The sequence below is a fragment of the Sparus aurata genome, chromosome 21 (genome assembly GCF_900880675.1).
Source record: "Sparus aurata chromosome 21, fSpaAur1.1, whole genome shotgun sequence".
Taxonomy (NCBI): Eukaryota; Metazoa; Chordata; class Actinopteri; order Spariformes; family Sparidae; genus Sparus; species Sparus aurata.
In genome coordinates this window covers 15,934,275-15,962,079 of record NC_044207.1, presented here as the reverse complement: position 1 = coordinate 15,962,079, position 27,805 = coordinate 15,934,275, and the positions used below count along the sequence as shown (strand labels likewise).

Sequence of the window (27,805 nt, the reverse complement as noted above, 5' to 3'; positions counted from 1 at the left end):
ACCGATCAGACACGAGCTTCTTCCTGGTGGAGACTGTGAATTACACTGAAGCTGGGGCACAAACAGCACTGATAAGTCTCCGCATCCTCCTGGTGATGTGGAAAATATTCATGACGCAGGAAAGGGTTCAATTTCATCAAGCTCTCCCCCCTCCGGCATCCTCCGCTCTTCCCTTCCCTCCTTCAAGAGCGCCAAATGTCACCAGCAGCGCAAAAGTTTTATTATTTACAGGTTAGCATCTCAAAGCCCAACGGGGGAGGAGGGTTGGGAGATAGAAAGAGAGAGAGAGCAAATCAATGATAAGTGAGTGTACATTATGCCAAAGTCTGCCGCATGTAATATTAATAGGCAAAAGGGGAACATAGCCCGCGAGTGTGTATGTGCACACGTTGATCAGGAGTTTTGCGGCGTACCTGGCTGTGGGATTTCTACAGCTGTCACACTCACTGCTTCTGAGGAGGAACAGGCCCGGTCCCAAAACACAGCGTCTGCTGCAGCAGCATTAGCTCGCTGACAGCTGGAAGTGAAGCTTCTACCGGTGTTGTTCTTCTGTGAAGTGCCTCCTCCAGACTTCTCCAACTAGGCCCCACGCACGCCCACTACAAACACTACAAGTGAATGAGCTCTCAGCGCAGCTTCTAAACCAAGACTCTTTGTCAAGATGACTTTTTTTCTTTTTTGTTGAGGCATCTTTGAAAGTCATGGGTTAATTTGTGTTTTGAGTCATTTTTTGTGGATATCTGGGGCTTATTATTTTCATCTTTTAAACAAACTCGTACATGTATTGGTGTTTATTTGTATTATTATTTAACAAGCTGGAAAAAGTGTGAAATTTGATAACATGGAGCAATCTTTAGTTTAAAGTGAAACTCTCACCCAAAATGAAACCTAGGCTTTTTTTGTGACTGTATATGAGTCAAACCTTCGTGTAAAAGCATAATTACGATGAAAGAGGCACTTTTAAGATATACCGTATTTTCGTTTTCGGGTCAAACTCATTTTCAATGGGAGTGCTTGGGGCAATTTAACACTAAGAAGGCTCAACACAATCAGTGTTGGGCACGTTACTTTAAAAAAGTAATTAGTTATAGTTACAAGTTACTTCTTCCAAAAAGTAACTGAGTTAGTAACGGAATTACTCCACTATAAAAGTAACTAGTTACCAGGAAAAGTAACTATTGCGTTACTTTTAATTATTCCCCCTTTTGAGCTCGGCATTCATTTTAGCTACTCGGCATCCATGTATTTAGAAAATGTCTTTCTGCATGGCGGACCGGCACCTGTTCTCCCCGATATTTTTGCCAGTGAGGGTTCTGAGGGTACTGAGTCAGCTGTTGATAACAGGAGCAAGTTCTCAACAACAAACCTGTCTATCACTGCATTCAGTTCAGTCTGTGTCAAGTTTTTGTGAAGCTGGAGCAGAAAAATCCAGCTGTAGCTGCTTGGACAGCTCTGTGTCCTTCTTTGTTAGCGGAGCTCACGTTAGCCACACCTGGCCTGCCGTCATCATCAACAGTGTCAACAACGGTGTTTTTGGCCACTAGTTTTGTAGAAGCGTGTGCCGTTGAGAGATGATTCATTAGATAAGAGTTGCTTACAACGGACGTAGACAAAAGAGATTAAAGTAGTGTCTGAACTTCCGGACTCGCCAGTGCTGCAGCTTACCTCTGCTAGTTAGTGTGTGCGAGGCTGCTGTGTACGTGTGGTTTGTGTGTAAACTGAACACTGCCTCCAATTGGCTTACGAACTCTCGCTCTACCTTAGAGAGCCAATCACCATCACTTATGCGGTTGTCCCGCCCCTCCCTCCTCCCTCGCCATGCTAAAAAAAATAATAAAGTAAAACAGCTTTGCAGCTGCGGTGGCTGAAAGCCGAGTCAGATGACAACAGCTTCAATGAGCAGCTTCAGTTTGTAATGCACCACATTTAATAGTCGGTAACAGTAACAGCGTTGTAACGGTGGAAATAGTAATTAGTTAGATTACCCGTTACTGAAAAAAAGTAATGCCGTTAGTAACGCCGTTTATTGTAACGCCGTTATTCCCAACACTGGACACAACATGAAACTTTGCCCATAGTATCACCAGGGTCTCTACACATGAACACGAGCATTGAGAACATTGTTTGTGTACACAGAGTTTGCTAAAAAGAAAGTTTTTGAACAACAGTCAATAATCACAGGACTACATGAGGTTGGTTGTCCGGAAAACCTAGGTCACCACTTGTGAGGCCTCGAGTTAGAACTTTATGGCCGTCACCATCTTGGGTTTTTTTGAGAGCCAGAGGTGACAATACTTTAATACCTGGATGTATCTGCGGAGGATATCCTGATTTTATCCTACTGTGAAAACCCCAAGGTCATGCTGTGGTAGCGACCTGTCAATCATTAAGAAGCCGCTCGACAGGATATCCTGCTTTATCTGCTATTTAACTCAGTTGGACCATTATTCACAAAATGGCATCATGCTGTGTACGTTTGAAACTAGAGACTAAGACTATAAACTCATTAGAAACTGAGGTGATCAATCCAGTGAGAAGTAGGGTTTTTTGGAACCAATAGAGTCTCCCCCTGCTGGCAACAAGAAAGAATGCTGGTTTAAGCCACTTCCAGATTGGCTTCACTTTTCAGGCCCAGTAGCTCTGTCCATATATATAGAGTTTGTAGTTTGAGCCAATGACCAGTGTTGTTTTTTGGCACGCTTTCATCCATCCTCGCAATATTTCCCTTCACTTTCAAGATAGAGACATGACAGTGTTAGGAACTGTTTTTAAAATCAAGCTATTTTTCAGTAAATTGGTAGAAACAAAACAAATTGGGCTTTGGAAATATCCAATTTCCCTGTGGTTGTCACCAGAAGTTCAACTAAACTCTTGAGTGTCTCAACCACTTCCCCATGAAAGCTGTTGAATTGTGTCTGATGAAATCTTTTTGTTCTTATTCACCAATTAATCAAGAGCCATACTCACGTCCTTATGGCTGTCAACAAGTTCAGCGCTGCCCAGCAAATTCTCCTCACCTTTTCTCTATCTTTTCATGCATATGGAAACAAAAATTGGCCAGCTGAAGCTTGGCAGGAGCACCCCATTGGATGATTTACCATATAATGCCAAGCGTTATTGTGTTACTGAAGTCCTACACACCAGCTGTCCTGCTTCTCAGTCTCCCTCTCCCAAACTTCTCAGCAGCGTGTATCCTCCCTCAGGGACGAGTGTGGGAGGTAGCAGAGTGGGTGGTTCAATCAGGTTGGGTAGTTATTGGAAAGACTGGAAGTGACTAGAATTGGACATTGAGGTCCTACAGTAAAAAATCATGCAAAGCAGATAAAAATGTGGGAATACAAATGGAAGATATTGAGTAGCCCTGTTCCAAATTTCTATATATCCAATTGGGATTGAAAAAAGTCAGCAGAAGTTCAACTTTTTCACAAATTCATAGTTATATTGTGCAAGATGTTCTCATTTTCCAAAGAGGCACACTGTCTGGCACAGGCTGGCAGTAGAAATGTGATTATGGAGTTGATGGTTCATTTCGAATCATTTGTCTTTTCTTTTCTTCTTTCTTTTTCTGAAAAAAGACTCATTCAGATTTCATTGCAGAGTTTGTGAAGTGATTTAAAGTATGTCACAATAAGCTGTGCTCGCATACAGTCAGAGGACAGACAGTCGAGACCTGTTTAGGCACCACGGAAAGCAAATGAAACATGGCTTGATCAATCAAGTGATTAAAATGGTGATGACATTTTCTTGATGCCCTGAGGGAAATTAGGTTGTTGCAGAAGATGGAAGCCAATAAACAACACAAACACTTCAGTAACAAAAAAGGATGTTGGAGTCGCTGCAACTGGTGTCTAATAGATTTTACTATAATGATAATATACTATTACTTTGATAATCAAATGATTATATACATTTCATATGACATAAATCCTTTTTTCTGCCTCAATTTCATCATACTGATCATGCAGAAGTACAGACAGGAAATGAGGAAGGAGAGTGACTGGCATTACAAGCAAAAAGGTTCCTAGCCTGTGTTGACATAGGAATGTTCCGTTATGCGGGATGATATGCGTCTTAACCGCTCAGCTAACAGACATACGATGACCACTTAAAATGCAGAAACTATGATTGGACCTCTTCAAGGCCAGTGTTAGGTTTTTCCATTCTTGGCTACTGTAGAAAACATGGCCGTGCAACTCAAAACCCATCCTCATACCTTAAACATCTTAATAGGTCGATTGCCTGTGACTCCCAAAACAACATGACTGTTGCAACACACCAGCGACAGGCATAGCGGACTTATAGATGTACATTTATTGTTTGGTTAGGTTTAGGAAAAAGTTGTGGTTTGGCTTGACCCAACCATCTGTCCCTGACCACCTCTCGAAGTAGGCTTTGTCGCTCTTTATACTGCCTCAGCTGAAATCCTCCTTTGCTGCCGTAATAACAACTACAGCCACTAGATGCTGCCACCAAACAGGAAACATGAATATGTCTGCTTTCACAGTCAACCTACATGCTTTTGTGATGAGGACGAGCTGGTCGGACTTCATGGAAGAGGACCCTCTTCCTCTGTAGATATGAAAGCCTCATTCTAGAGTAACGAATCTGACTTGTTTCGGCACGTTCCACGGATGCTTATTCAGTTTCAGATCTTGGGAAATTAGATGCGAAGTTATTCTCTTGTGTTTGTCACATTCCTAATCAGTTTTTGCACCAAGGATCCAGGACTGAGGGTTTCCCTGCAGAATATTTAAATAACCCCAAACGCTAGCATCTTGCCTGGTTGCTGCCTCTGTCAGAGTTTAAATAGGGGGAAAAATCATGCATACTTTTTCCTGCTCAAGTAGAAAAAAAGTCTATTTACAATTCAGTAGACCTTCACAGTACATTTTATCTACCATGTAGGTGATGTTTTTCACACAACCGTCCCCATCTAACTGCCCCCTTGTTTCCTGTCACCCCTCAATTGTCCACTGACAAATATTTTAATTGTAGATGTTTTAAACTCAACGTTTAACAATGTGTCTAAAGTGAATTATGTCACCTGTTTCAAGGGCCTAAAGGATTTTTTAATTTACCTACAACATAAATGACGGGGAATCAAAACATTCATGCTTGTGTCTCTCCCGTGTGGTTGCGTTGCGTCTCTGTGTGTGTCTGCATAATTTTTCATGTCTCCAGGTAATTTTGGCCAACGCAGGAGAATGCACAAGTGCAGAGATTTGCATTCACTAATTAATTTGTCAGAAGTAATTTTTTTTTTCCACTTGGTGCTTGATTAAAACTAATAATAATTGTTTTAATTAACCAGAATAATAATTAAATTCCTATCAATCCACAATTATTGCTCAGTGAAGTTTTAAATATTAGAGACATTCAAAGGCTCTGCTGCTCATTTATTCTGATGTTCAGCAGACGTGTTTGGGTCTGGTTCGGTGGAAAGGTTGGTGTTGAACAGATGAGGTGTAGTGGTAATTACTTTGAGCTCTGCCACACACACACACACACTCGCACGCGCACACAGACACACACACACACACACACACACACACATACATGCACAAGCTCTAGCCTCGTCTTTATATTTGTGATTTATTTGTACTTTCTTGTTTCCATTAGTATTTAAGCCCTCTGCTGTGGAGTAAGCACTTTGCAAGGAATCTGTTGTTGGAGGCACTATAAATAAATCTGATTTGACATGTTTTTCAAGGCTCGATCCGAGCAGCGAAAATGGAGAAGAAAATGCTCCATAAACTTCATTGTTGCTGTAAGACTGTAATACCTCCAAATCCCCTGTGTTTTTATTGTGTGTAAGTTGATCTGCCTCTCTGTCTGCCTCTGAAGACAGTGACTAAAGCTTTATTGGCTTGATGTTATGATCAGAAAAAAAGATGTTGCCATGGTGTATACTTTAAACAAAATAAAGTAAATAACACATTTCATTGATATATTTTGAAAAATGGAGGTAAACCAATGAAAAAGCCTTTTATAATTGGGAGGGAGAAACATGTACTCAGAAAATTCAGGGTAATACAGTTTATAACATTAACCCCTTGCCTCTGAATTAAATGCACCATGCTGGAACTATGTTAGACTTTTATGATTTGGGCAACACCTCTTAATACCAATTCATTGAAATGTTGATACTCCAGCATACAATGATATATTAGACAGTAGTCTGGTTTCAACATGACAGCACCCCTAGTGTTTTTCTGAGATTGGTGTGGAGAAACTTGACCTTTAGGATGAAGTCCAGCACCACTTGCACCCGCATCAGGTCTTATCACTCGATATCCGCAGACAGCCTCATTATAGCTTTTGTGGCTGAACGTGGGCAGATTTCTGAAGCCAGGATTCAAAACCTCGCGTAAAGTCTTTCCAGTAGAGTCGGGGCCATGGCCGTGGTTTTATTGGTGTAATGTTCAGGTGACAGCGTACGTTGTTTGGGTGTTTGTATCCTTTTAGTTCATGTTTTGAGACTCTTGTCTTTTCAACTTTCTTTTGCTGCACTGTTAGCTTCTGTTGAAATAAACACTATAAAATGGGACTGGGATCAGTAGATGGTGTGATTAAATTACTCAATATATAATTTACTAACTTGAAAAGTGCAATGCTTAACTTGGGGCTAATCCAAAAATGAGAAATGAAAGTGGAGTGTGGGTGGAGCTGAGGCGGACCGATTGAGGCATGGCTGCTGACAGCTAGCTAGAAACATTTGGCCAGCTGTTAAGCCTTAATTTAAATGACAACGTTATGTTAAAATTCATTCCCCCATATAGTTGTCATGACCAGGAAAATTAGCAATAGACACCCAAACAATTTTTTTTGTACCAGGCTGTAAATATTTGGGGGTCCTAGGGGATTGAATCAAGTGGCCATTTGAGGAACTGCAGTTTTTGGTACTTCATTTTTCAGCCCTAGAGGTTACTAACTCAAAAAAGTGCATCAAGTGTTGGATTACTCTTTGATAATCCAATATATCATAACAGTCTGGTAAATAAACAGTGTAATAAATCCACAATTAACAACAATTAATTTGTTTATTAAATATTTTTCATTACAAAAAGAATAAGTACACAAAGGAATCATTCATGTGATATCACTTGATTATAGTAGCTGCAAATGATACATTTTGTCCACATTCCTTGCTGGAGGTCTGACGATAGATAAAAAAAACATTGGTTTTAATTTATCTAAATTAAAATGTATTCCCAAAAGGCAGTTTGATGTTCTATAGAAATAATGTCTTTCTTACGGACAGTCTGTATGTTCTACTGCCAGTTCTGCCACATGATGTGTTTTCCAAAGCAGAGTTTGAAAAAAGCTCTCCTCTACATGTTTTTTTTGTGGTAAATTGAGTTAAGATTTGTCTCCTAAAATGTCACCCCCCCTCTCTTTCTCAAAGGCCCCATGCAGGAGACGGTGTTCGACTTCTGGAGGATGGTCTGGCAGGAGAACACGGCAGCTATCGTCATGGTGACCAACCTGGTGGAAGTGGGCAGGGTTGGTATTAATTACACGTTTGCTCTAAACCACAGATCTCAAATAAGATTACCTTGCCCCCAGTCGACTGACAGATTGATTGTATCTCAAGGCAAAAGGAGCCATCATTTTCTGTCTGTCTGTGTGTGTGTGTGTGTGTGTGTCTGTGTGCACCCCTGTCTTTAGACATCAGTGCCCAGATGTTACTGTGTGTGCGCGCGCTGGATTAGTGAGGCATGGGTCTCGCGTGCCGGCAGCTCTTTTTCCATCTATCTGATCAGTGAGAAGTGAGAAAAAAAGACTGATTGATGGCCTTCATTACCAGAGAGGCATCCAGGCAACTGACTACTGTTTCATCTGAGTGACTCTATAACAGGAGATTATAGTCTGCTGTAGCCGCCAGCCTCTACCAGGCTCCTCTTAGCAGAAACAACTCTTAATGTTGTCCTCATTGGACAAAAGGGGGACTGTTATTGAGTGGTAAGGACGGTTCATAATGTTCAGACTAATGGTAGAGCCTTGACTTTCTCTTTGTTCACTCTACAGCATGTGGCCTGCCTTGGAAAAAAAAGAAAAAAAAGAAAAAAAGCCCTACTTCAGTCCTAATTTGTTCCACTTAACTCACACTGTAGTTCCTCCTGGTTAGGTTATAATCAAGAGAAAATGAAGGTCCTAACGTACAGTGTAATGCTTTGACTGCCGGGGGAATTCTCTCCAAGAATTTTAAACACATTTGCAATGAAAGCCCCTTAAACACAGGCACACCTTGATTTCGCTGATGTGCATTTTTGGTGAGGCTTAAATGTAGCAGAGCTGATAATGATTCATGGGCCTATCTCTAGGTACCTCATTAGGCCGTTCCTCTACAGTAGCTGAGCCGAGCCCGCCCCGCCCCACACCTTCTCCACACCTGCTTAGCTGCGGTGCCGTCCTCGGTGGGCCCGGTCCCCCAAACCGTCTGTTATATGATCCTTGTCCAATGGCGGGCGGCAGGCACAGTTGGTCACGGTGACGGTGGATTCACTGAGGGCCCCATAAAATCACTCCGCCATATCACAGTGGGCCATCTGCTCGGCACAGTTGCTGATGAACTCTGGGAAATCCTGGCACGCACACAGACGCGCACACACACAGCCTCTGTCCTGCTGGTTTCACACACAGGGGCGGCACTCGGCGCACTTTGATGTATGAGAGATTTGGTTTGGAGGGTTGCGTGCTGATGTGTGTGATGAGGTGGTGCTACGTGTGCTTCTCTTCCTTACACTCTGTCCATACGAGCAAATTACTTCAAGTGCTGTGTACACACACACACGCATGCTCATAAGTGTGGCCATGCAAAAGAACATCTGTGTGTATGCTGGCATAATTTAGCCCAAAGGCTAATTCCCCCCAAACCAGGCGCCTGATTCAGTGTGATCTAATAAGGTAATGGCTTTTGCCTAATTCAATCTGGCTGGAAGCGGACGGTGGATTTGTGATTGTCATCGGGGATTAGTCATCAGGGGTGTCAGAGAGAGAGGGACCTGAAAGTCCCCCTCTGTCTGTCACTCCACAAACCAAAATCTCATTTCATTCCTAATCAGCGCGCAGACTCCAGAAATGAAAATTGAATCTAGTTGTGGCTGATGTCACATTTATCCCTCATCAAAAATTATCATTCTCTGATATACCTCCGTGATCTCAATCTCTGTCTCCAGCCTTACTCCCTCAGTATCAACAGTTTAATTGAACGGGAAGGGAAAGGAGGAGGGGGAGGGGGTAATTTTGCACTCGTATGATACCTAATACAAGTAATATTTCCAGTGGGGTGTTTTAGATTTCTGTTGGGAAATCTGTTTTAAACAGCTGAGGGTTTATTATTTCATATCATTATTGGATTGTCGTTATATCTCCCTCATCCAATTGTAGTACACTATTTTTTTAATGTTTTGTCCCATTTCTCCGCACTGGTAGTCAAAAATTTAAGGTGGACAAATCTGAAACTCCCTCAGAACCTATTCTGCTCTGTTCCTGCACTCTGCACAGTCTACCTTTACACTCATTTTCACATTATCGATGTGCGAATGAAAAAGCAATAATGTGAGAATGAGCTCTCCATCGATACATAAGATTCCCATTTACAGCAGATCCTTGACCTGGGGTCCAAACTAATGCAAAGCGAATCTCATTTTGACTTGAAAGAAACGCTTTAGAAAGTGAAGTATCAGGTGGCAAATTCAAGGTAACGCTAGGTGACAATTATCTTTAATGGAAAAAATGGTGGTCTGGAAACTTGGAGACTTTCAAATGATTTTATATGAGTGTATGCAGTGAAATAAAGCAATGTGTTCGTGTGTGTGTGTGTGTGCTAATGTAAATGCATTGCAGTTAGCATAAATTATGTGTGCATGTATGAAACACTTGCTTCTGTCACTCTCAGGTGAAGTGCTGCAAGTACTGGCCCGATGACACCGAGATCTACAGAGACATCAAGGTGACGCTGATAGAGACTGAGCTGCTCTCCGAGTACGTCATCAGGACCTTTGCTGTAGAGAAGGTACGCTTTTTAACCTCTATTGGCCACTGCACTGCACACTCACCACACACTCACTCCGCTGAGAGCAGCTCAGTGCTAGACCTCAACCTCTGGCCACCGAACAGTTTGGCTGAAGAAGTTATGGGTTATGTGCTGTGCTCATAAGCACCTCCAGAGTAGTTTCTAAGTGGTCCAGGAGAGTCATATTTTAAAGTTTGTCTGCTGTTGTGACTTGATTAAAAAGGACTTATTTCAGTTTCAAATATACAATTTATGTAAACTACTAATTAAAGTTGTTGTAATAAGACGTATTAGCAAAATTAGTTTAAATACTGAAAGAATTAGTTCATCCGAAAATGAAAATTCAGTCACTTACCCAAAGGTGAAATTTCATATTTCACAAAACATTTCTGGAGCATCACAGTGAACAAAGCATTTCAACATTCTCCTAAATAACTGCGGTAGATGGCGACTTGTTTTAGAGGTGTAAAAAACACAAAATGGCTGTATGCGTATGGCTGTGTGTTGTATTGATTGATTTTGAAAAGACATTATTTACACCCTTTTAAAAAAATGTAAAAGAAATCTGCATGGAGTGAGTAGATAATGAGAGAATTTTCATTTTTGGGTAAACTTGTTCTTGAAAGATGCAATACGTAAGAATTTGAGATGAGAACATTCAAAAATTATCAACAGAATGTGAATGAAAAACGTTTTTTATGTTACAGCGTCCATGTATTGTGTTGCAGGGATATCTACTGTAGTTGGCATACTAACCCCATGCCATCTCAGTCCAAAGCTCCTGTGCTAGTGCTGTCAATACTAACACTTCCTCAGGGCTCCAAGCTCCAGACCCTGACTGCCAGCTGCATGGCTAACTGAGCTAACTAGCTAATGGCAGCTAGTGTTAGCAGAAGTTAGCCGTTGCTCTGGTGACATTCTCCTATTTGTTTAGAATTCAACAGGTGGCTAATTTTTACATATTGCACCTTTAATGTTACCCACATTCCTCCTGCTATAATTGTTTTCAACCAAAAATAACTCACAAATAACCAACATGACCCTGTATGAGGATTGGAGACGTAATTTTTATCAAGCCATTATTCGTAGGATCTGAATATTATCAGTGTTTGGCTTGTTTTGTAGGCAGCAATGCATCCAGCTCCCAATCCACAGATCACACTGAGATGAAAGGTATCTTATCGATGGTACCAGATTCACTGGGATTGTTCAGATTTTACTACAAACAAAGCTACATGCTCCCGGAATTATATAAAAGATGCTAAAGTCATTTTAAACTTCATATATAGTTGCTTTAAAAAGAAAGTGATTCTGAGATGATAGAAACAAAGCATATAAAAAGAGAAATCTAATTTAGCTGGAGCAGCAAATTGCCCCTAAAAACTGTTGCTAAAGAAGGATAGCATGTACTGTTCAATTAATGAAATCTTTACCATTGAGACCCTTTTAAACCATTAGGTTCCCACTCTGTTTGACTTTAAATATATTGGGTAATTCATTTGGAAGAACAAACAATTAGTAATTAAGGTTACAATCTACATTGTAGTTGTTAAACTGTGTTTAATTAAACTCAAAAGCAACAGGAACTAAGTCCACCTGTAAAGTAAACTTAAATTCCATCTTGTGTAAACAACAAACCCTGCTGTTTTATATTTTTGATTCACGCTGCTCAGACTATACATGTTACTATCCCTGAAAGGACGAGGCATGGAGGCAAGAAATAAAGATACAGTGGCCGTGAAAATACTGTTTGCTGTTACATAATGTAAACTTTGCTGAAGACCTCCACTTTGCCCATGAAGTGTGTGTTTGTATTCAATCTAACTCTGTATTTGCTTTAGAAGGACCTCTTACATGGTCCGTACACTGTATCCTCTGTCTACTCACCACATCCCCCGTTGTACTCTGTTGCGCTTTGTGTGTTTAACATGATGACTCTGTTCCTCAGAGAGGAGCTCATGAGATCCGGGAGATCCGACAGTTTCACTTCACCGGCTGGCCGGACCACGGCGTTCCCTATCACGCCACGGGCCTGCTGGGGTTCATTAGGAGAGTCAAGTCCAAGACCCTGACCAACGCTGGGCCCATGGTGGTTCACTGCAGGTTGGTGTGCACTGGAACCGACCACTTTAAGTCATACTTTTATTTCTGCTATGTCTAACCTGACACTGTACACTTGCGTACACCTGTTCTCTGTCCCATTGGGTAGATGATAGTATTCTCCATGGTCTGTAGATTGAAAACCAGCAGTTCTGGAGATTAAACCTGTGCAGAACTGCAGCTCAAAGACAATATATCAAAGACAAACAAAAACATAAAAATATCAACCTGAATAATAGAAAGAGTAATACTATTTCATTTGTGTGTCAGTCAATGTTAGTAGGTAAAATCAAGTCCCTTTGCTCTTAAAGGGTCTGTACAACAATATTACAGAATCACAAACTTAAAAAATACAGTATGCTTTCTTCGTTACCTTTGGTGGTATCCATTTTTTAGATCCGTTATTATACCTTTTTTCTATAGACAGCATCCCTAAGAAAAGTATTGACTGAAAAAAATCTGTCTATCATCCCGAAAATGGGGACAGTTATTTCGTAAAGACATGATGTAGATTTTATTTTATTTAGAAAAATTCCATTCATTATACAAATATCTTAAAGCAAGACTATATCCCTCTGTGGATACTCTTAGTTATTTTTGTTTTTGTTGGGGTTTTTTGCCGGTGATAGTCATGGTCTATCACTGCTTATCACAAACGAATGAATGTGAAATACGTTAAAAATGTATGTTATTGATATCTTAATAATGCTAATAAAACTGAGTGTCCTACTCCTCAGAATATAAAACAGTACTTTCTGTTGCCCTCCTGATGTTCCCTCCTTGTGTTTCCCTGCAGTGCTGGAGCGGGACGAACAGGCTGCTTCATCGTCATCGACATCATGCTGGACATGGCAGAGAGAGAGGGTGTGGTGGATATTTACAACTGCGTGAGGGAGCTGCGCTCACGGAGGGTCAACATGGTCCAGACTGAGGTACGGTATATCGGGTCCCACAAGCTGTGCCGCTCCACAGAGACGCATCCTGTTAAAGGAAGAGAGTGGGGACGCAGCTTGACGGGCTGTTGCCATCAAATATGGATTAACTAGTATCTGCGAGTAATTCTTAACATAAGCCCCACTTCTCTGGTGCTCCTGAACAAATGCTCAGAATTAATAGCAAAGAAAGGAGCTCTTTTATAAAACATGTATTATTTTTTGGCAAAATAAATCATTACCTTGCATTTATTAGCAATAATTCTGCCGGAGCAGCGATCCAGTCGGTAAAGGTTTTTAACCATTTTGCCAGTGACTGATGATGCCCATTATCTTTAAAAATGCAGTATAATTAGTTTTAATTTTTTGCTGTCTGTCATTTTGAAGTGCCACTTGAAGTGCCGCATTTTTCAAACAGTGGGAATATTATTCAAATGATAATTGACCTTTATCTGATAGCTGTAGGACAAGCACTCTTCAGTGCTTGTTTTAACCTGCTTGAAATATCAGATGAATGGTGTTTATATTTACAGCTGATGTATTTATGGCTACAGCTTTACATTTTTATGATCATTTCTCACAAAAGACATTTATTGAAGTGCATTCCCCAACTATTTCCCTGGATGCTAAGCACAAGTGCTTGCCAATACATGCTATAATAAAAGGGTTTAGATGCTTGTAACTGAGAGCATTTAGCTCATGTTGATGGCTGAAAACATCCCTGGCTCATCCTCCAGCTTTATGCCAGTATAGGCTATCGAAGGACTTTGCGCTTTCCTGAACACCGGCCATCTGGAGGTGTCCATAGTCTCGTTGGATGCATCATTTCACCATAATTCCCTTTAAATCACAAGCGTCATTGGACTTAATGGGCAAATGTTTCATCGTTGACATCCGGATTGGGATTTGAGTAACTGGAGACCAAATGTTGTTCACCCTGAGTCACTCTCCTCAAGTTCAGTGACCTTCAAAGTGTGTGTATGTGTGTGTTTTCCCTCGCAGGTGTTCAGGCTGTTTGGCACAGCTCCTCAGCCCGCGGCCAGACACTAACTCTCCAACGTGGTTTAATCTGTCCGCTAAAATGAAAAGCCTTGTTGTTGTTTGTAGTTTATGAGCTCGGATAAGATCTATCAATCTGGGGTTCGAGCGCCGTATTGCCGCCGACCCGCCGACCCAGCCCAAGCTTGTCGAGCCAGCAGGTCAACAGTTCACATTCTGCACTAGACTTAACAAATGGCAACACATGTTTCTCCGTGAATCTGTAAATCACTGACCCCCTGTGCATGCATGTGTGCCGATTCTGGTCCGAAGTGACAAGGGAGTGTCAGCTGAAAATGTCACTTCAGAAAAGATTTGCATCAAGCCTCAAGCTGTGTCACCATGTCGACTGCTTGACTGACTGATGCGAGGAGGAGGAAATGTGTCGGGATTTTCTAGTTTTGCTCTGCATGAAGTTAAGGACAGCGAGGGGTTTGTTTTTTTTGTTGTGGAGACGTCATCCGTGTTCATGACAATAATGATGACGAAGTCTCAACCTGGCTCAGGTCACCCAGGTTTGATAGGGTCATGAAAAACCTGAAAAGGTCATTGAATTTAAGAAAATACTTCGTTCCAGGCCTCTAAATATTTCAAGGTTTTTAAAATGTCAGTTTGATATGAGAATTAAGCCAGCTGTGTACCAAAAAATGCAAAAATATGTAATGTAACCTTTGAACATAGACAATGACAAATATTAGTCATAGGAACGGCCTTAGGGGTAAATAATATTCATGGTAAGGTCGTGGAAAGGTCATTGAATTCTCCTGGCAAATATGCAGAGGAACACTGGCTCATGCATTTCTGCTGCTGCTGCTGCTGCTGCTGCTGCTGCTGCTGCTGGTGAAAATAAAATCACGTGTTATCCGTTGTCATGAGTCTTAGAAGTCTTATAGATCCGCAATGAGGATGCCGTTTTTTGCAGGAGCAGTATGTCTTCATCCACGATGCCATTTTGGAGGCCTGTCTCTGTGGCGACACCACCATTCCTGCCAGCCAGCTCCGCTCCGTGTACTACGACATGAACCGCCTGGACCCCCAGACCAACTCCAGCCCCATTAAAGAGGAGTTCAGGGTGAGGAGATTTTTTAATGTAATGAGGATAATGTGACTCTCTATGCAAATACTTAATAAAGTATTATCTCAAGTGCAGGATAAGTTGAAAACAACAGTAAACATGTTGTCTCTTGATGAATGGCGCGGTCCCCCTCTGGGCCAATCAGCAGCAAATATGTCACCTTGCTTTAATCTGTAATCGCAGTGCCCCTCCCTGGACCAATCAGAGTTATATGGGATGCATCGCCCCCCTAAGTTTCATCACAGTCGCATCAGGGGAGTTAGAGCTATCGCTAATGTAACTGATTAAAGAATTGCATTGTTAATTACCATATTGGGAGATAATTAGCACACTCAAAACCCAAGTGCCTACCTTCCTACGTCGGTATGACAGCGTGTAATTCTGCCTCAACCCTGACAGACGCTGAACATGGTGACTCCCACGCTGCGGGTGGAGGACTGCAGCATCGCCCTGCTGCCCAGGAACCACGAGAAGAACCGCTGCATGGACGTGCTTCCTCCTGACCGCTGCCTCCCATTCCTGATCACCATTGATGGGGAGAGCTCCAACTACATCAACGCTGCACTCATGGATGTAAGAGTCAAGCAGAAACTTACATTTAACTTGTTTTGTTTTTTTAGAAATCTTTTTATTTTTTTAGTACAGAACAGAACAAATAGTGGCCCTGTTGTCAGAGAGGTCACAGAACCAGGATGAGTAGATATATTCAGTATATGCATGAGAGTAAAAAGTGTTAATAATGAGGTAGAATGGTGTTGAAAACATTAAAGGGGCAGATAAATTATGATTCTGTGGATATTAATGGGTAAAAGTTCATTTCAGTTGCAATAAATGAATACACAAAGAAAATCATATTTAGAGGCGGTCTGATGGCCCTTTAGCCGGATGCAGGCAGATATAGCACCTTAAAGTAAAGAGCGTTTTGCCTTTAAAGGGTATTTAATGGCATTTCCTCACAGAGTTACTTGAAGGAGCCATCCAGCATTATTGGAATTCTTTGCAAATTGAATCGCTGTCATTTTAAAGTGGTAAATTGACTCTGTGTGAGCTGGAACTTTCCCACATGTTGTTTTTCTTGCCAAATGCTAATCACTGATGTCAAAGCAGGTATTTTACCTTTGACAGTTAATGGAAAAAACATCCTGTATGAGTGGTGACGCCGGTATTTCAGCCTTTTGTTCAATGGATTTCTCTGTGTGATTAATTAACATCGCTAATGTTTTTCATACCTGAAAAATAAATTTGGCTGCACTGGAAATATCTTGACGCAGACGTAAAAGCTTGATACTTAAGATTTGAACTTTAAAAAATATAAGGACTCACATGTACGTCATCACACCACAGGGACATAGAGTGTCATTTAAGTGTCACAGGACAACAAAACAAAATAATTATTCAGTATTCACAAAAGAGAAGGTATAGATAAATGAAAGGACATTAATTGAAATGTAATGTGCTGTCAAGTACAGACAAGTGCAAGAAGAAAAGCTTAAAATCAGACATATGGAGGGAAGAAGAAAGCAAGACTTGTTTTTCTGTTTTGTTTTGTTTTTCTTGGATAAGTTAGATTTTTTTCCAAAGGTTGACCTTAAAAAGCAGCATACAACAAAATAGGCTCACCTTCACACCCATCTAGTAGCCTTTCTGGAGTTGTAACCAAATTGTATGATCTTCACCCTTATAAGTAGAAAGACATTTCTATTTTTATGAGCATGTTTTGGACTTCTCATTACTGTTAGCCGAAAAGTTAAGTTTAAATGATCTTTTTTGACCGTGGCAATGGCATTGGTCAGCAATTTCAATAAGTTTCCTGACAACTGTCTGCTTATGAAGGAACCTATGATCGTGGCAAAAGCTCTAGAACAGCTACCATGAGGGTGGGATTATTAAAGGCACACTGTCGAATACCTTTCTGTAATTAACAAAACAAAAGATGTAATTATGGGGTCATGGGAGATGTTGTCCACCATGGCTCATGAAAATCCGTCGGTGTGAGTCAGAAGGAAATATTCTTGGCCGAAGTAAAGTTTTGAAGGTTCGCTTACGTTCTGTTTCGTGTCCTTCACCATCTTCTTTCCTTATTCTCTGACTGTCCTTCAGAGGTTTTAACACAGTCAAATGAAACGCTCTGTTACCTTGAGTAAACTTAGAATTTCTCCAGGTGAAGCATTGTTGAAACGCTTTGGATAATTTAAAGGTGCAATATGGAATATGAGCTGAATGCCGCCATCTAGTGTCTCAAGATCATAGTCGCGACAACAAAAAAGTAATTCCAGCGGTCGGGTTGCCAGGTTTGTTGCCGAGTGTGTCAGGATCAGCCAGCATCATGTCAAGTGATGAATCGTACAGGGTAAGGACTAATTTCGACTAATCAATTCATTTTACAACAGTATTTAATGTTAACCTAGCTATTCATTATCTATTAGATGCATGAAATCTCTGACAGTCCTATTTAGGCTAGCTATCGTTAACCTACTATCATTTATTCTTTTAATCTCTGACGTTTTGAGTGTTATGTAATAGATACGATAGCTAGCTAGAATATTCTTTATTATAGCGACTGACCGCAATGGTGAAAGTGAACCAGCAATACTGGACAGGGCAGGAGGATTGAGCCGCCTCCGTTTCCTCCGTTTACTGGGTGTGGAGGTCGATGGGTCACGATCAGTATTCTCATATCTAGGATCAACGTGATATAATGAAAATAAGTATAGCAGAGGAGTTTGACCGACAGGTAACGTTAGCTAAGTTAGCAAGCGAGTTAGCTTACCGATCCAGGAGAAAGTTCGCCATTTCCGCGTGTGTTAGTTTGCCCTGGAAATCCTTTACCTGAGTCCATCGAGCGTATGCTTCACCGATATTTACTCTGGTTTTTGCTCTTCTCTGGTCACTCAGCTGCTGGGACAGATAACGCACCGTTCGCTGGGGCTCTGAAGAGCTTGCAGACTCCGCCATTTTACCCAGTGTCAGCCTAGCTGTGCCGAACTTTGCCGAGGTTGCGAAATTGGCAACCCGCAATGCCGGCCGCTGTTTGGCTGGTACGATGTAAACAGGAAGTCATTGTTGAACCCATCAACATTTCTTAAATTATTTATTTCAGACTAAATATAATTTTTCAAGTAAACGCATTACCTTTAATCTGCGCCCCTCTAAACGCCCCGTGGATGTATTATTTTTTTTTAAATACAGCTTTTAATAAGCATATTACATATTCAACCTTTAAGTACAGTTCAACAAAATATATCAAAAATGTCTAGTTGTTTTTATACATTTGAATGCAAAAAGGTTACATATTATGTAATTGTGCATGTTTGAAGAAAATCTCTGTCTTAGCCCTCATGTACATACTGTAGTTGAGACTTGACTTAAATTAACAGCTCTGTTTGACTAAACAGGACAACACAAAAATAAACCCTAAATGCAATGTAACTCAATTCTCAAGTGTTAAATTTATTCAGGGGGGACCTAACAGAGAACACCTTGACAAAGCACGAGTCCGGTGATGGACTTTTTGGCTCTTGCCTGCATCGAGCCGGTGACCTTTCAGGTACAGGATCCTCTCAGTCACCACTGGGCTATCTTTGGGAGCCAGGAACCACATTAAAAGTGCAGCGTCCTGCTCTAATCCCCCCTTAGACATGGAATCGCCATTAGAAAACAACTCTCAGTGGGAAGGCAGGTCAAAGGATGGAGGACGTTTTTAAAAATGGTTGTTGGTTTATTCTTGGTTAGTTCTCCGCTTCCACATGCGTGTGTGGTGTACTTAGCCACCATGTTTTAAAGTCGTATTTCTTCTTCCCTCATCTTCCAGAGCTACAAGCAGCCTTCTGCATTCATAGTGACCCAGCACCCGTTGCCAAACACAGTGAAGGATTTCTGGAGATTGGTGCTGGACTACCACTGCACATCCATCGTGATGCTCAACGACGTCGACCCAGCACAGGTAAACCCGATCTGATACATGTGCATACACACTCACACACACACGCACATGTACACATCACAGAAAATAATCCTCGAGGGGAAACTACAATAGGTGCACTCACAAACAGATGACAGATGAAGCAGTTTCTTTCATCAGACGTCTGTATCTAATAAAGTCGTACAAAAGGACAGCATGGGAACCGGATTTCAGGAAAGATTGCTTTTTTCCCTTTTTTTTTTGTTTACTTCCACCATGAACCCAGGGAAAAAAAGCCCAGGGATGCATCTGTGCTGGCAAACACATAATATATGCGTATACAGAATATGTTTGAAATAAGGTAGAAGCTGCAGAGTGGAAGAGGACTTGCCATGAAAGCAGGTAGATGGAGAAAGAGGCCTGTGGAAGAGACTCTCTAGATTTCTCAGCCCGAGGCTCTGTCATAACACCCGGGGATCAAAGCCTGAAGCCAGGCTGCTCTCCCCATCCAAATCCCCTTTCCCTAGGTGACTGACTGACTGGCTGACTGGCTGGATAGAAAAAGGCCTTTCATTCAATATTCTCACTGTAGCCAGCCAGTCAGTCAGCCAGCCCAGGAAACAGCACAGGTGGGAAGGGAGGGTAGGGGGGCAGGCGTACATGTAGACGATGGAGGTGGAGGTTCACCATCTTCTCCATCAGCATCTTTGTTTTTGCATCTGTTGAATTTGTCAAGTTTTGACAGGCTCTCAGAGGAAGCCAGTAAAAGTGGTGCTTTTTGCTGCCATAGAGACTGTGAGAGAGAGTGTGTGTGTGTGTTTGTATCTGTGCTGTTTGTGTGTCAGAGAAACAAAGTGAGCGTATATTTGTCTGTCCATCTGTATGCGTCTACTCAGGCCCGTTATTTGCATTCTTCTCAGGTAGTCTCTTTCTTTTTTTTTCCCCTTGTTTGTTCATGAATCAGGATGTAAGCACGACTGTCAGTGCAGAATGTGTCCATCTGTGTGTGTACGCTTCCACCAGTCTGATTTAGTGCTGTGAGGCCGGCGGCGCGCTCCGCAGGTGCACGTTCTTAACAGGGCTTTCTCTCCTAAGGAGTGGAAATAGGGGAGATTTTGCAGCTCTTATGCCATCCCCTGGGTTTATTTCTCCCTATGTACTCTTCAACACTGCTGCTGGAGCAGTCAGTAACACTATCAATGACAAGCCTCCTAATACTTTTAATTAGGACTACAGCTGTGGATTATTTTTTGTTTTAAGTAAAGTTTTAAGGTTTCAATCGGCAATGATGTCAAACAAAACCTGAAACCGGATCCATCCAAGTGGCATCATGAAGAAGTAAAGATTCCATGTTTTAATATTACTTTGGTAAAAGTGAGCATAACCCATATGAATAGTACTTGAGTTAATCTGATATTAAATGTATTGAATTATCAAAAGTAAATTATACTTACATGTATATTTACACTGTATTCTATGGGTCGACCAACTACCCGCCTGGCCAACGGTCAGATCTGTTATCCAGTCATTTTTTTAATCAGGTTGCCTATAAAATAGATTAATTTAAACCTGCACTACTTTGGCTCTGATGCAGCATGTAATCACCAAAGTAACTTGTAAGGTTGTCAGATTTTGGATGGTGAGTGAAAAACACAGTATTTGGCCCTAAAATGTAGTGGTTACCAATTACAAACACCTCCAAATTGTATTTAAGTGCAGTACTCGAGTAAATGTTACATTTCATTACTATTCATTACTATTTCAATATTATTGTTGTTATTATTATTATCATTATTATTATTATTATTATTATTATTATTATTATTGTTGTTGTTGTTGTTGTTGTTTTCACATTACTATATACAACATACAAATTCATCACAGCATACCAGGAAACTTCTCTTACTATAACAATATTCTATTTATCTGGTAACCTAATGCTGTAAAAATGCGATACTCTTGTTTGAATGAGGAAATGGTGTGCTAAATGGTGTCTAATGCGTTGATAGTCTATATATGGTAATAATGCAACTATATCTTGTTATGACGTGAAAAACGTCCTAATAAACTTCTAGCCTGACTACAACCAAAAGTAAGACATTAGCAATTGAAAAATGTAGTTAAAGTGACAGAGCTATGGTTAAAAATAAACAGTAGAAAAAGTTAACATTATAGCAGTTAAGCTAAATTTAATGGTTGAAATAGATAAAATTAGCTTAGTTAAATTATTAAATAATCTGATATGAACCATGTTGTAAGCAACATATCTTTTGATTATACTTTTTCTTCACAGAAAAGACTCTGAGTTCTGATTTTCTCTTGGCAAGAAAAAAAGTTAGAAATGAGCTTGAAAGAAAGAAAGAAAGGAAAAAAGAGTGTTTTTCCAGGAATTTCTGTTTGATTTGTTGAACAAAGGGTCAAGCTGTCATCCTGAGAGTGCATCTGTTTCCAGTGTTTGGTCCATCAAAAATGTATTCTAGCTTTTTTCTGAATGTTCTCCAGTGAAGAAGCAGGTCATCATATTTTAAAACGAGAGCACTTCACACTGAATTAATTCACCTTCCTTCTCTTTCCTACCTCTTGTTTCTCGTGAACTTTGTAATCCCACTCAAACCTGTTCAACATCTCTGTGTATGAAGTTAAATTATCACTCAATTTAGATTCTGAAACTAATGAATCTTCTTTCATGTCCTTTGTTTTCCTTGTTTGCTTTTCTTTGCTTTGTCAATGTGTGTGTGTGCTGGTGTACCTGCTTCTCTGCGTGTGTGAATGTGTGTGTGTGTGTACGTGCCTGTTTTGTTTAGTTGTGCCCACAGTACTGGCCAGAAAACGGAGTCCACCGCCACGGACCCATCCAGGTGGAGTTTGTCTCTGCCGACTTGGAGGAGGACATCATCAGCAGGATATTCCGGATCTACAACGCAGCACGGGTATGGTGGCACAGAGGGTCACGCTTCAAACCCAACATTTATTAAGGAGAAAGCAAAGTTGTGTGATGGAGCTGTCGTGTAGTGTCTCTGTTCTGCCCTTTTTGTGTGACTTTTGTAAGTCGTTTGTCTTCCCTGTGGTGATCACAACAGCCAATTTATTCTGTGACTGCACACCTCACACATCCCACTCGTACGCCGGCCTGTCCATTCAAGCTGTGCAGAGGCTGAGACTTTCTGTCCTTTAACTATGCCACTGTACCAGTGTTTGGACCGAGGTGCTATTGCTCCGAGTCACATGTCCCTTAGTCAGACTTCTACTGGGTTTCTCGATTTTTAACAACGTGTGAACATTTCTCAAACTTCCTGTTTCAGAAATCAAAACCCCTTGGGTAGAACATGAACTAAACATGAATGTTTTCATTTGCAGTGGTATCCAGGCCTGTAAATAGTTTGGGTTTCCAATCTGAATTCACAATATCTATCTGAGCGGTCTCGTGGTGATTGATGGGACAGGAGAGAATGTCAAAATATATTTCTGCATACAACCAGAATTATTTTTCTGACTTTTCTCAGATAATTTCTCCTTTTTGTTAAATTCTGTTTTCACATGAAACAAAAGTAGAGGAGTCACTTGTCACCTCCAACAACTCAGACACATTAAATCTGTAACAGGGGGTCACATGTAGAAGTGCTTTGTTTAAATGGACATGAGGCAAAGAGGTTGGTTACCACTAGTGGTGGAAAAAGGACTGCAATTCTGTGTGTGTTACTGACATATTACTCAGTTACAAGTAAAATTACTGGTATTAAAATAATACTGATGTAAAGTGCAAAGTATTCTTCTCAAACACTATTCAGAGGATGAATTACTTTTTAACCGTTGACATTTTTCATTGACTTGTTTGTGATTATATACCACAAAAATGCAGATTGTCCTTAATCATGATTTTAAAAGGAACTAAGTAGATAACATGGTGTAATGCATACGTAGTTCCAGTAAAAATTACAGATAAGTACAAGTCTCCCGCAAAATGACTTAGTTACAGAGTAAATGTAATTATTTAATAACCAGTGCTCTAGAATAGTGGCCCCTGAATTTAAAGCAACTAGTGACCACTAATAACAGTTTGAGACCTCAGTGTTGACATAATTGTTGTGCAGCTGAATCAAGGAATAATTTTTCCTCCTCAGATAATTTTATTTTAAAGATTTTTATCCAGTATTTAATAAGACAAATGGAAAAAACTAAAGAAAAATCAGAAGAAATTGAACTTATTTGTTTAAAAGAAATGTGGTTTTTTTCCTCATGTTTATTGTGTTTCCCTTTGGTGGACAGTATTTTTTGGAAGCACTTTTTAATGAAGGCGTGATCCCTTTGACCCTTCTTGAAAGACAAGTTGCTGAAAAAGTTTTACATTTCATATGTTAAATGATGTGAGCTCCAAAAACCAAAGTGAAGTTACTTTTTATCAAAGAGGAGGAAGGAACGCCACAGATCGATACCTCACAACTTGGCAAATGAAACACTACAGTTCAGTCAGACTGACTTTTTTGTTTGGGAGAACTGACCCTTTAACTTTGAGCTGCACAGAAAGGGTCCTAACTCATGGCAGCGTCACCTGCAGTCACCTGCGTAAGCTCCTTACCCCCGCAAGCCTGCCCGTGGTTGTCAATAATCATTCCTCATATTAACGTGTCAGCTGGCAGAGGCACCGCCAGCGCGTTACGTGGAATACACTCTAATCACACATGATCACTGACAAGTGTTATTGATCGATATGTCTGAGCATGATTTAGAGTGTCTGCATCTTTGATCTGTCTCCAGCAGTAACTGTGCTCATCTATCAAACCGTCTGTCGGCGCATTCATCTCCTTTGTGCACCCTTATCCATCTCTTGTCCTACTTCGAGGCTTAGCGTAGCTGCATCTTTACAGTCTGATTGCATCTTTGCACAGCAGCGATTAACCCCCCCTCTGTGCATTAACCCGGGATAACCGGTGTGTCCTCTCGCTCCAGCCTCAGGACGGCTACCGGATGGTGCAGCAGTTCCAGTTCCTGGGCTGGCCCATGTACAGAGACACGCCCATGTCCAAACGCTCCTTCCTCAAGCTGATCCGACAGGTGGACAAGTGGCAGGAAGAGTACGACGGGGGCGAGGGACGCACTGTGGTCCACTGCCTGTAAGTTATCACAACACTGAGTGCAGAAGGGAAGTTCATTCAGAGCTGGCATTAAAAATGAAACATCTCCACCTACTGACTGAAGAGCTTCACTGCATCAGAGCACTCTGACACTCCTCGGCCCGCTGCCTGCTGTTCTATCAACCCTCACCTTTTTATATTAAAGGTGACAGAACTTTTCTTTAATTATACTTGATTTTCTGGTATTTCCCTTGTTTGTGACAACTCTAGGAACGGAGGCGGCCGCAGTGGGACGTTTTGTGCCATCAGCATTGTGTGTGAGATGCTTCAACACCAGCGCTCTGTGGATGTCTTCCACGCTGTCAAGACACTACGGAACAACAAACCCAACATGGTGGACCTACTGGTGAGGAGCTGTGCAGCAGCACTTTTTGGAGAATAATTGGAAGAGTGTTTTTATAATCTGAAAGAGTAACAGATGTTGTTCAAAGAGGGGGCGCACCAGCGAGTTATTGTTCTTACAGAGTGGGGGGTAAGACATTTAAAAAGCAAGGATGGTCAAAATCAAAAGAGAAGGGAACTAAATGTCTTCTTTCCAGATTTCTTTTCTCTGGTTTCAAAAATAAAATTGTTTTGTTATATTTTATCGACTTCAAGATTGTTACATTTTCTGACAAAGAGAGAAAAAAAGGTTTTTACAAATTAGTGTGAAAGTATCATCAAAATGCAGCGTGCACATTTTTTAAGAATCCAATCTTTATGTCTGTACTGTCAAATAGGCAACCAACCCTGACGAGCAATACATGAATTAAGACTTAATGAGAATTCCAGTAAAGCGATACGGCATTCAGTGCATTAAAAAGGGTCAAGTAGCTTCAGAAATCCCGCGGCCCTCCACCTTTCCAACATAGGATTACGGTGGTCTGTGAATTATCTTTTCTGTGACTTGGTGTATTGATATTTGGTGGCAATGGAAACAGAATTAGTGCAAATGACAATTTACATGTGAAGTCACTGAACACCCCACACAAATCGGATATAACCTTCCTCCATTTGATACATTTAACAGACAGAAATGTCATATTTCCATCATGTTTCCTACACTCTTTATCACCTCTTGCTTTCAACTGGCACACATTTAATCGCACCATGTTGTTGCACCTTTTTCGTTTGCAATGTTATAATTTTTTTCTAACTGGAGAGTTAACCCTGCTACCGTTTTTCTCAAAGAATGACCTCCCAACAGTAGTGGACGGAAACGAGCACTCCTGTTCTCAAAATTCGGTTAAAATTTGCAGTTCATTTTGATGGCCACCTGACTGCTGACATTGCGACTGTGCAGCTGGAGAGGTAAAAAAGGAGCCAGTGTTTGGAAATCTTCCTCCAGCTGTCTTTTTTCATTCACTGCACAACAATTCCTGTCATTTTTAAAGGTGCACTATGTAGTTTTGGGCAAAAAAATGTAATCAAAAGAGGAAGATCTTCAATGACTGATTTTTGTTTTTTATGCCTAAACAAACTAAATAAACAAACTCTGCTCGACAGGAAAAGGTTGACTGCCCAGAAGTCCTTAATATGTGGCGGACCCTGCCACCTTTCTAGCTTCAAACAGTATTCTGGGGACCATATTATTAAAATTCTGAGGTTCAAATTCTTCTCCAAAACCACATAGTGCCCCTTTAATGTGAACAGAGACTTTGCCTTTATCCCCATATTCAAACAGTAGTGCATCTCCACCTCTGTATGATGGCTGTTTTTTGACTTCACTTTAAGAACAACTATTGAAGCTTTTGCCTGATGTGTTCGGACAACATGAACTACCCAACCCTAATATGGGCCCCTCTGTTCTTTTTTGTCCCCGGGCCTTCTTGTATATCAATCCAGCCATGCACACGTCTCTAATGTTTTGTCTGTCTCTTCTTGTCTCCTAGGATCAGTACAAGTTTTGCTATGAAGTGGCGCTGGAGTACTTGAACTCTGGGTAACTCAGAGCTACTGAACCCAGCAGAGACTTAAAGTTTGGGACATTACTGAAGACTTCAGCTCACATGTGTGCATTGTGCTAAGTGTGTGTGTTACCGACCCGACAGGAGCGAGGTACACACACAAACATAAACATGCAACTCCTTTCGACCAGCTCCTCTTCTTCGTCTTCTTCTTCTTCTTGTTCTGGTCTTCAGTTGGTCGAGATGGGGAAAAGGTCGCAGAGTTGTACAGTGTCAAATATGGCAGCCTGTTTCAGTACGTACCGGCTAACGGAGCCAGCAGGAGCACAATGAGGTTTTTTTTTTTCTTCTCTTTTTTTGCTCTGCAGTGAGTCGCCTCCTCTCTGGATCCCTCTTTCTCTCTGCCTCTATCTCTCTCAGCCGCCTGTAGTCCCGTGGTTGTTGCCTTGATCCTCATTGGACGACGAGCATTGAATACTCTTCAGTTTTCTGTGGAATGCGATACACTGTACATAAAATGATGTGTTCATTTTACTTCTCTCTGATTTCAGTTTTTTGCTCAGCTCTTTATTAAAAGTCATTAAATGCAGGAGCTCAAAGCCTAAATGTTACTAAATGTCCTGTAAATTTATGACTTCTAGATGATTATTGCTTCATACTGTATTTTGGGGACAGCTGGCTCAGTCTACATCTGCTTACCTTATTTCCTGTACAGGGATCCAAAGCTTTATTTGCACTTCCATTGAATTCTTGTTGTGCATATTGTACATATTTCTGTAGATTATTTATTCACGGTATGTACTTTTTTTGTGACTCGCAGTAAGTGACAATCATAGGTTCTATAGGTTTGGTTTATTGACTGTATTGTGTGCTCTCTTATTTTGTTGGAGTCATCTTGTGTGACAGATCAATTTCATTGTAAAGAAAAAAGATATTATATAAATGTATCTACAATTTAAAGATTGGATTATGTATGTGTGCCTCTTTTCTGAGTGGAGCTGGGAAAGATGAGATGAGGGGGACATCTGTTGGAGAGATTAGGAATAGCACCACCACCATCATTACAACTTTCAAAGATGTCACAATATTTATCAGTTTTCCTTACTGTCTTCGGTTATACTGTGTTTTAGGATAAGACGGATGGTTATACTGCACTTTTCAAAATGGTTATCGTTTCAAATATAAATGAAGTAATTAACATTGTCAAGGGAATGTGAAGTTTTGATGTTGTTAAAGGCATCTATGCGTTGTTCTGCACAGATCTCTACTAAAGTTAGCATGCTAACCAGCTAGCCCTAGCCCGGACCTGAAAACCACCTCCTCCTGGTGGTCCAAAACTTCTATGCTAGCGGTGTAAACACCAACACTCCTCTGGTGTCTGGGCAGAGTCAAAATAGAACCACTAGCTGCACAGCTAACTGAGCTAACTGTCAGATAACAGCAGTTAGCAGTTACTCTTGTGATGTGTTGCCTCCTTTTTGGTCAGAGTATGAATTTGACAGGTTAAGGCCACTTTTCCAGCAGAGGCGAGATCAGAAAGTGGATGAAGGTATGTCAATTGCTGCTCAGTGGAGTGGCATATCGCTGTTATGCAGCTGGTATTCCATAGACACATGACTGAATGTGCCGCTTGAGATTGTAATTCTGTTGAAAGACTGTTATAAACTGCTCAAAGCTAATGAAAGAGCTAGCCTTAGCTAACATTGCTAATGTTAGCCCAGCA

At 41.0% G+C, this 27,805-nt stretch overlaps 1 protein-coding gene across 14 annotated transcripts in view; it reads left to right on the top strand.

Moving 5' to 3' along the window:
- The window catches only part of LOC115573034 (receptor-type tyrosine-protein phosphatase mu), a 179,065-nt gene extending 152,011 nt beyond the window's left edge, over positions 1 to 27,054 (top strand). For 12 of the 14 annotated variants that reach the window (XM_030403640.1, XM_030403639.1, XM_030403635.1 and 9 more), the window contains 11 exons: positions 7,406 to 7,503; positions 9,902 to 10,018; positions 11,967 to 12,121; positions 12,915 to 13,050; positions 15,011 to 15,160; positions 15,563 to 15,736; positions 18,975 to 19,106; positions 21,869 to 21,994; positions 24,012 to 24,175; positions 24,407 to 24,542; positions 26,068 to 27,054. In XM_030403640.1, coding sequence (XP_030259500.1) covers positions 7,406 to 7,503; positions 9,902 to 10,018; positions 11,967 to 12,121; positions 12,915 to 13,050; positions 15,011 to 15,160; positions 15,563 to 15,736; positions 18,975 to 19,106; positions 21,869 to 21,994; positions 24,012 to 24,175; positions 24,407 to 24,542; positions 26,068 to 26,121 — 1,442 coding nt within the window. In that variant the 3' untranslated portion in view covers positions 26,122 to 27,054. The remainder of the gene's footprint in view (positions 1 to 7,405; positions 7,504 to 9,901; positions 10,019 to 11,966; positions 12,122 to 12,914; positions 13,051 to 15,010; positions 15,161 to 15,562; positions 15,737 to 18,974; positions 19,107 to 21,868; positions 21,995 to 24,011; positions 24,176 to 24,406; positions 24,543 to 26,067) is intronic. The other 2 variants (XM_030403627.1, XM_030403630.1) reach the window with 2 other exon arrangements.
- Positions 27,055 to 27,805: the final 751 nt, after the last annotated feature.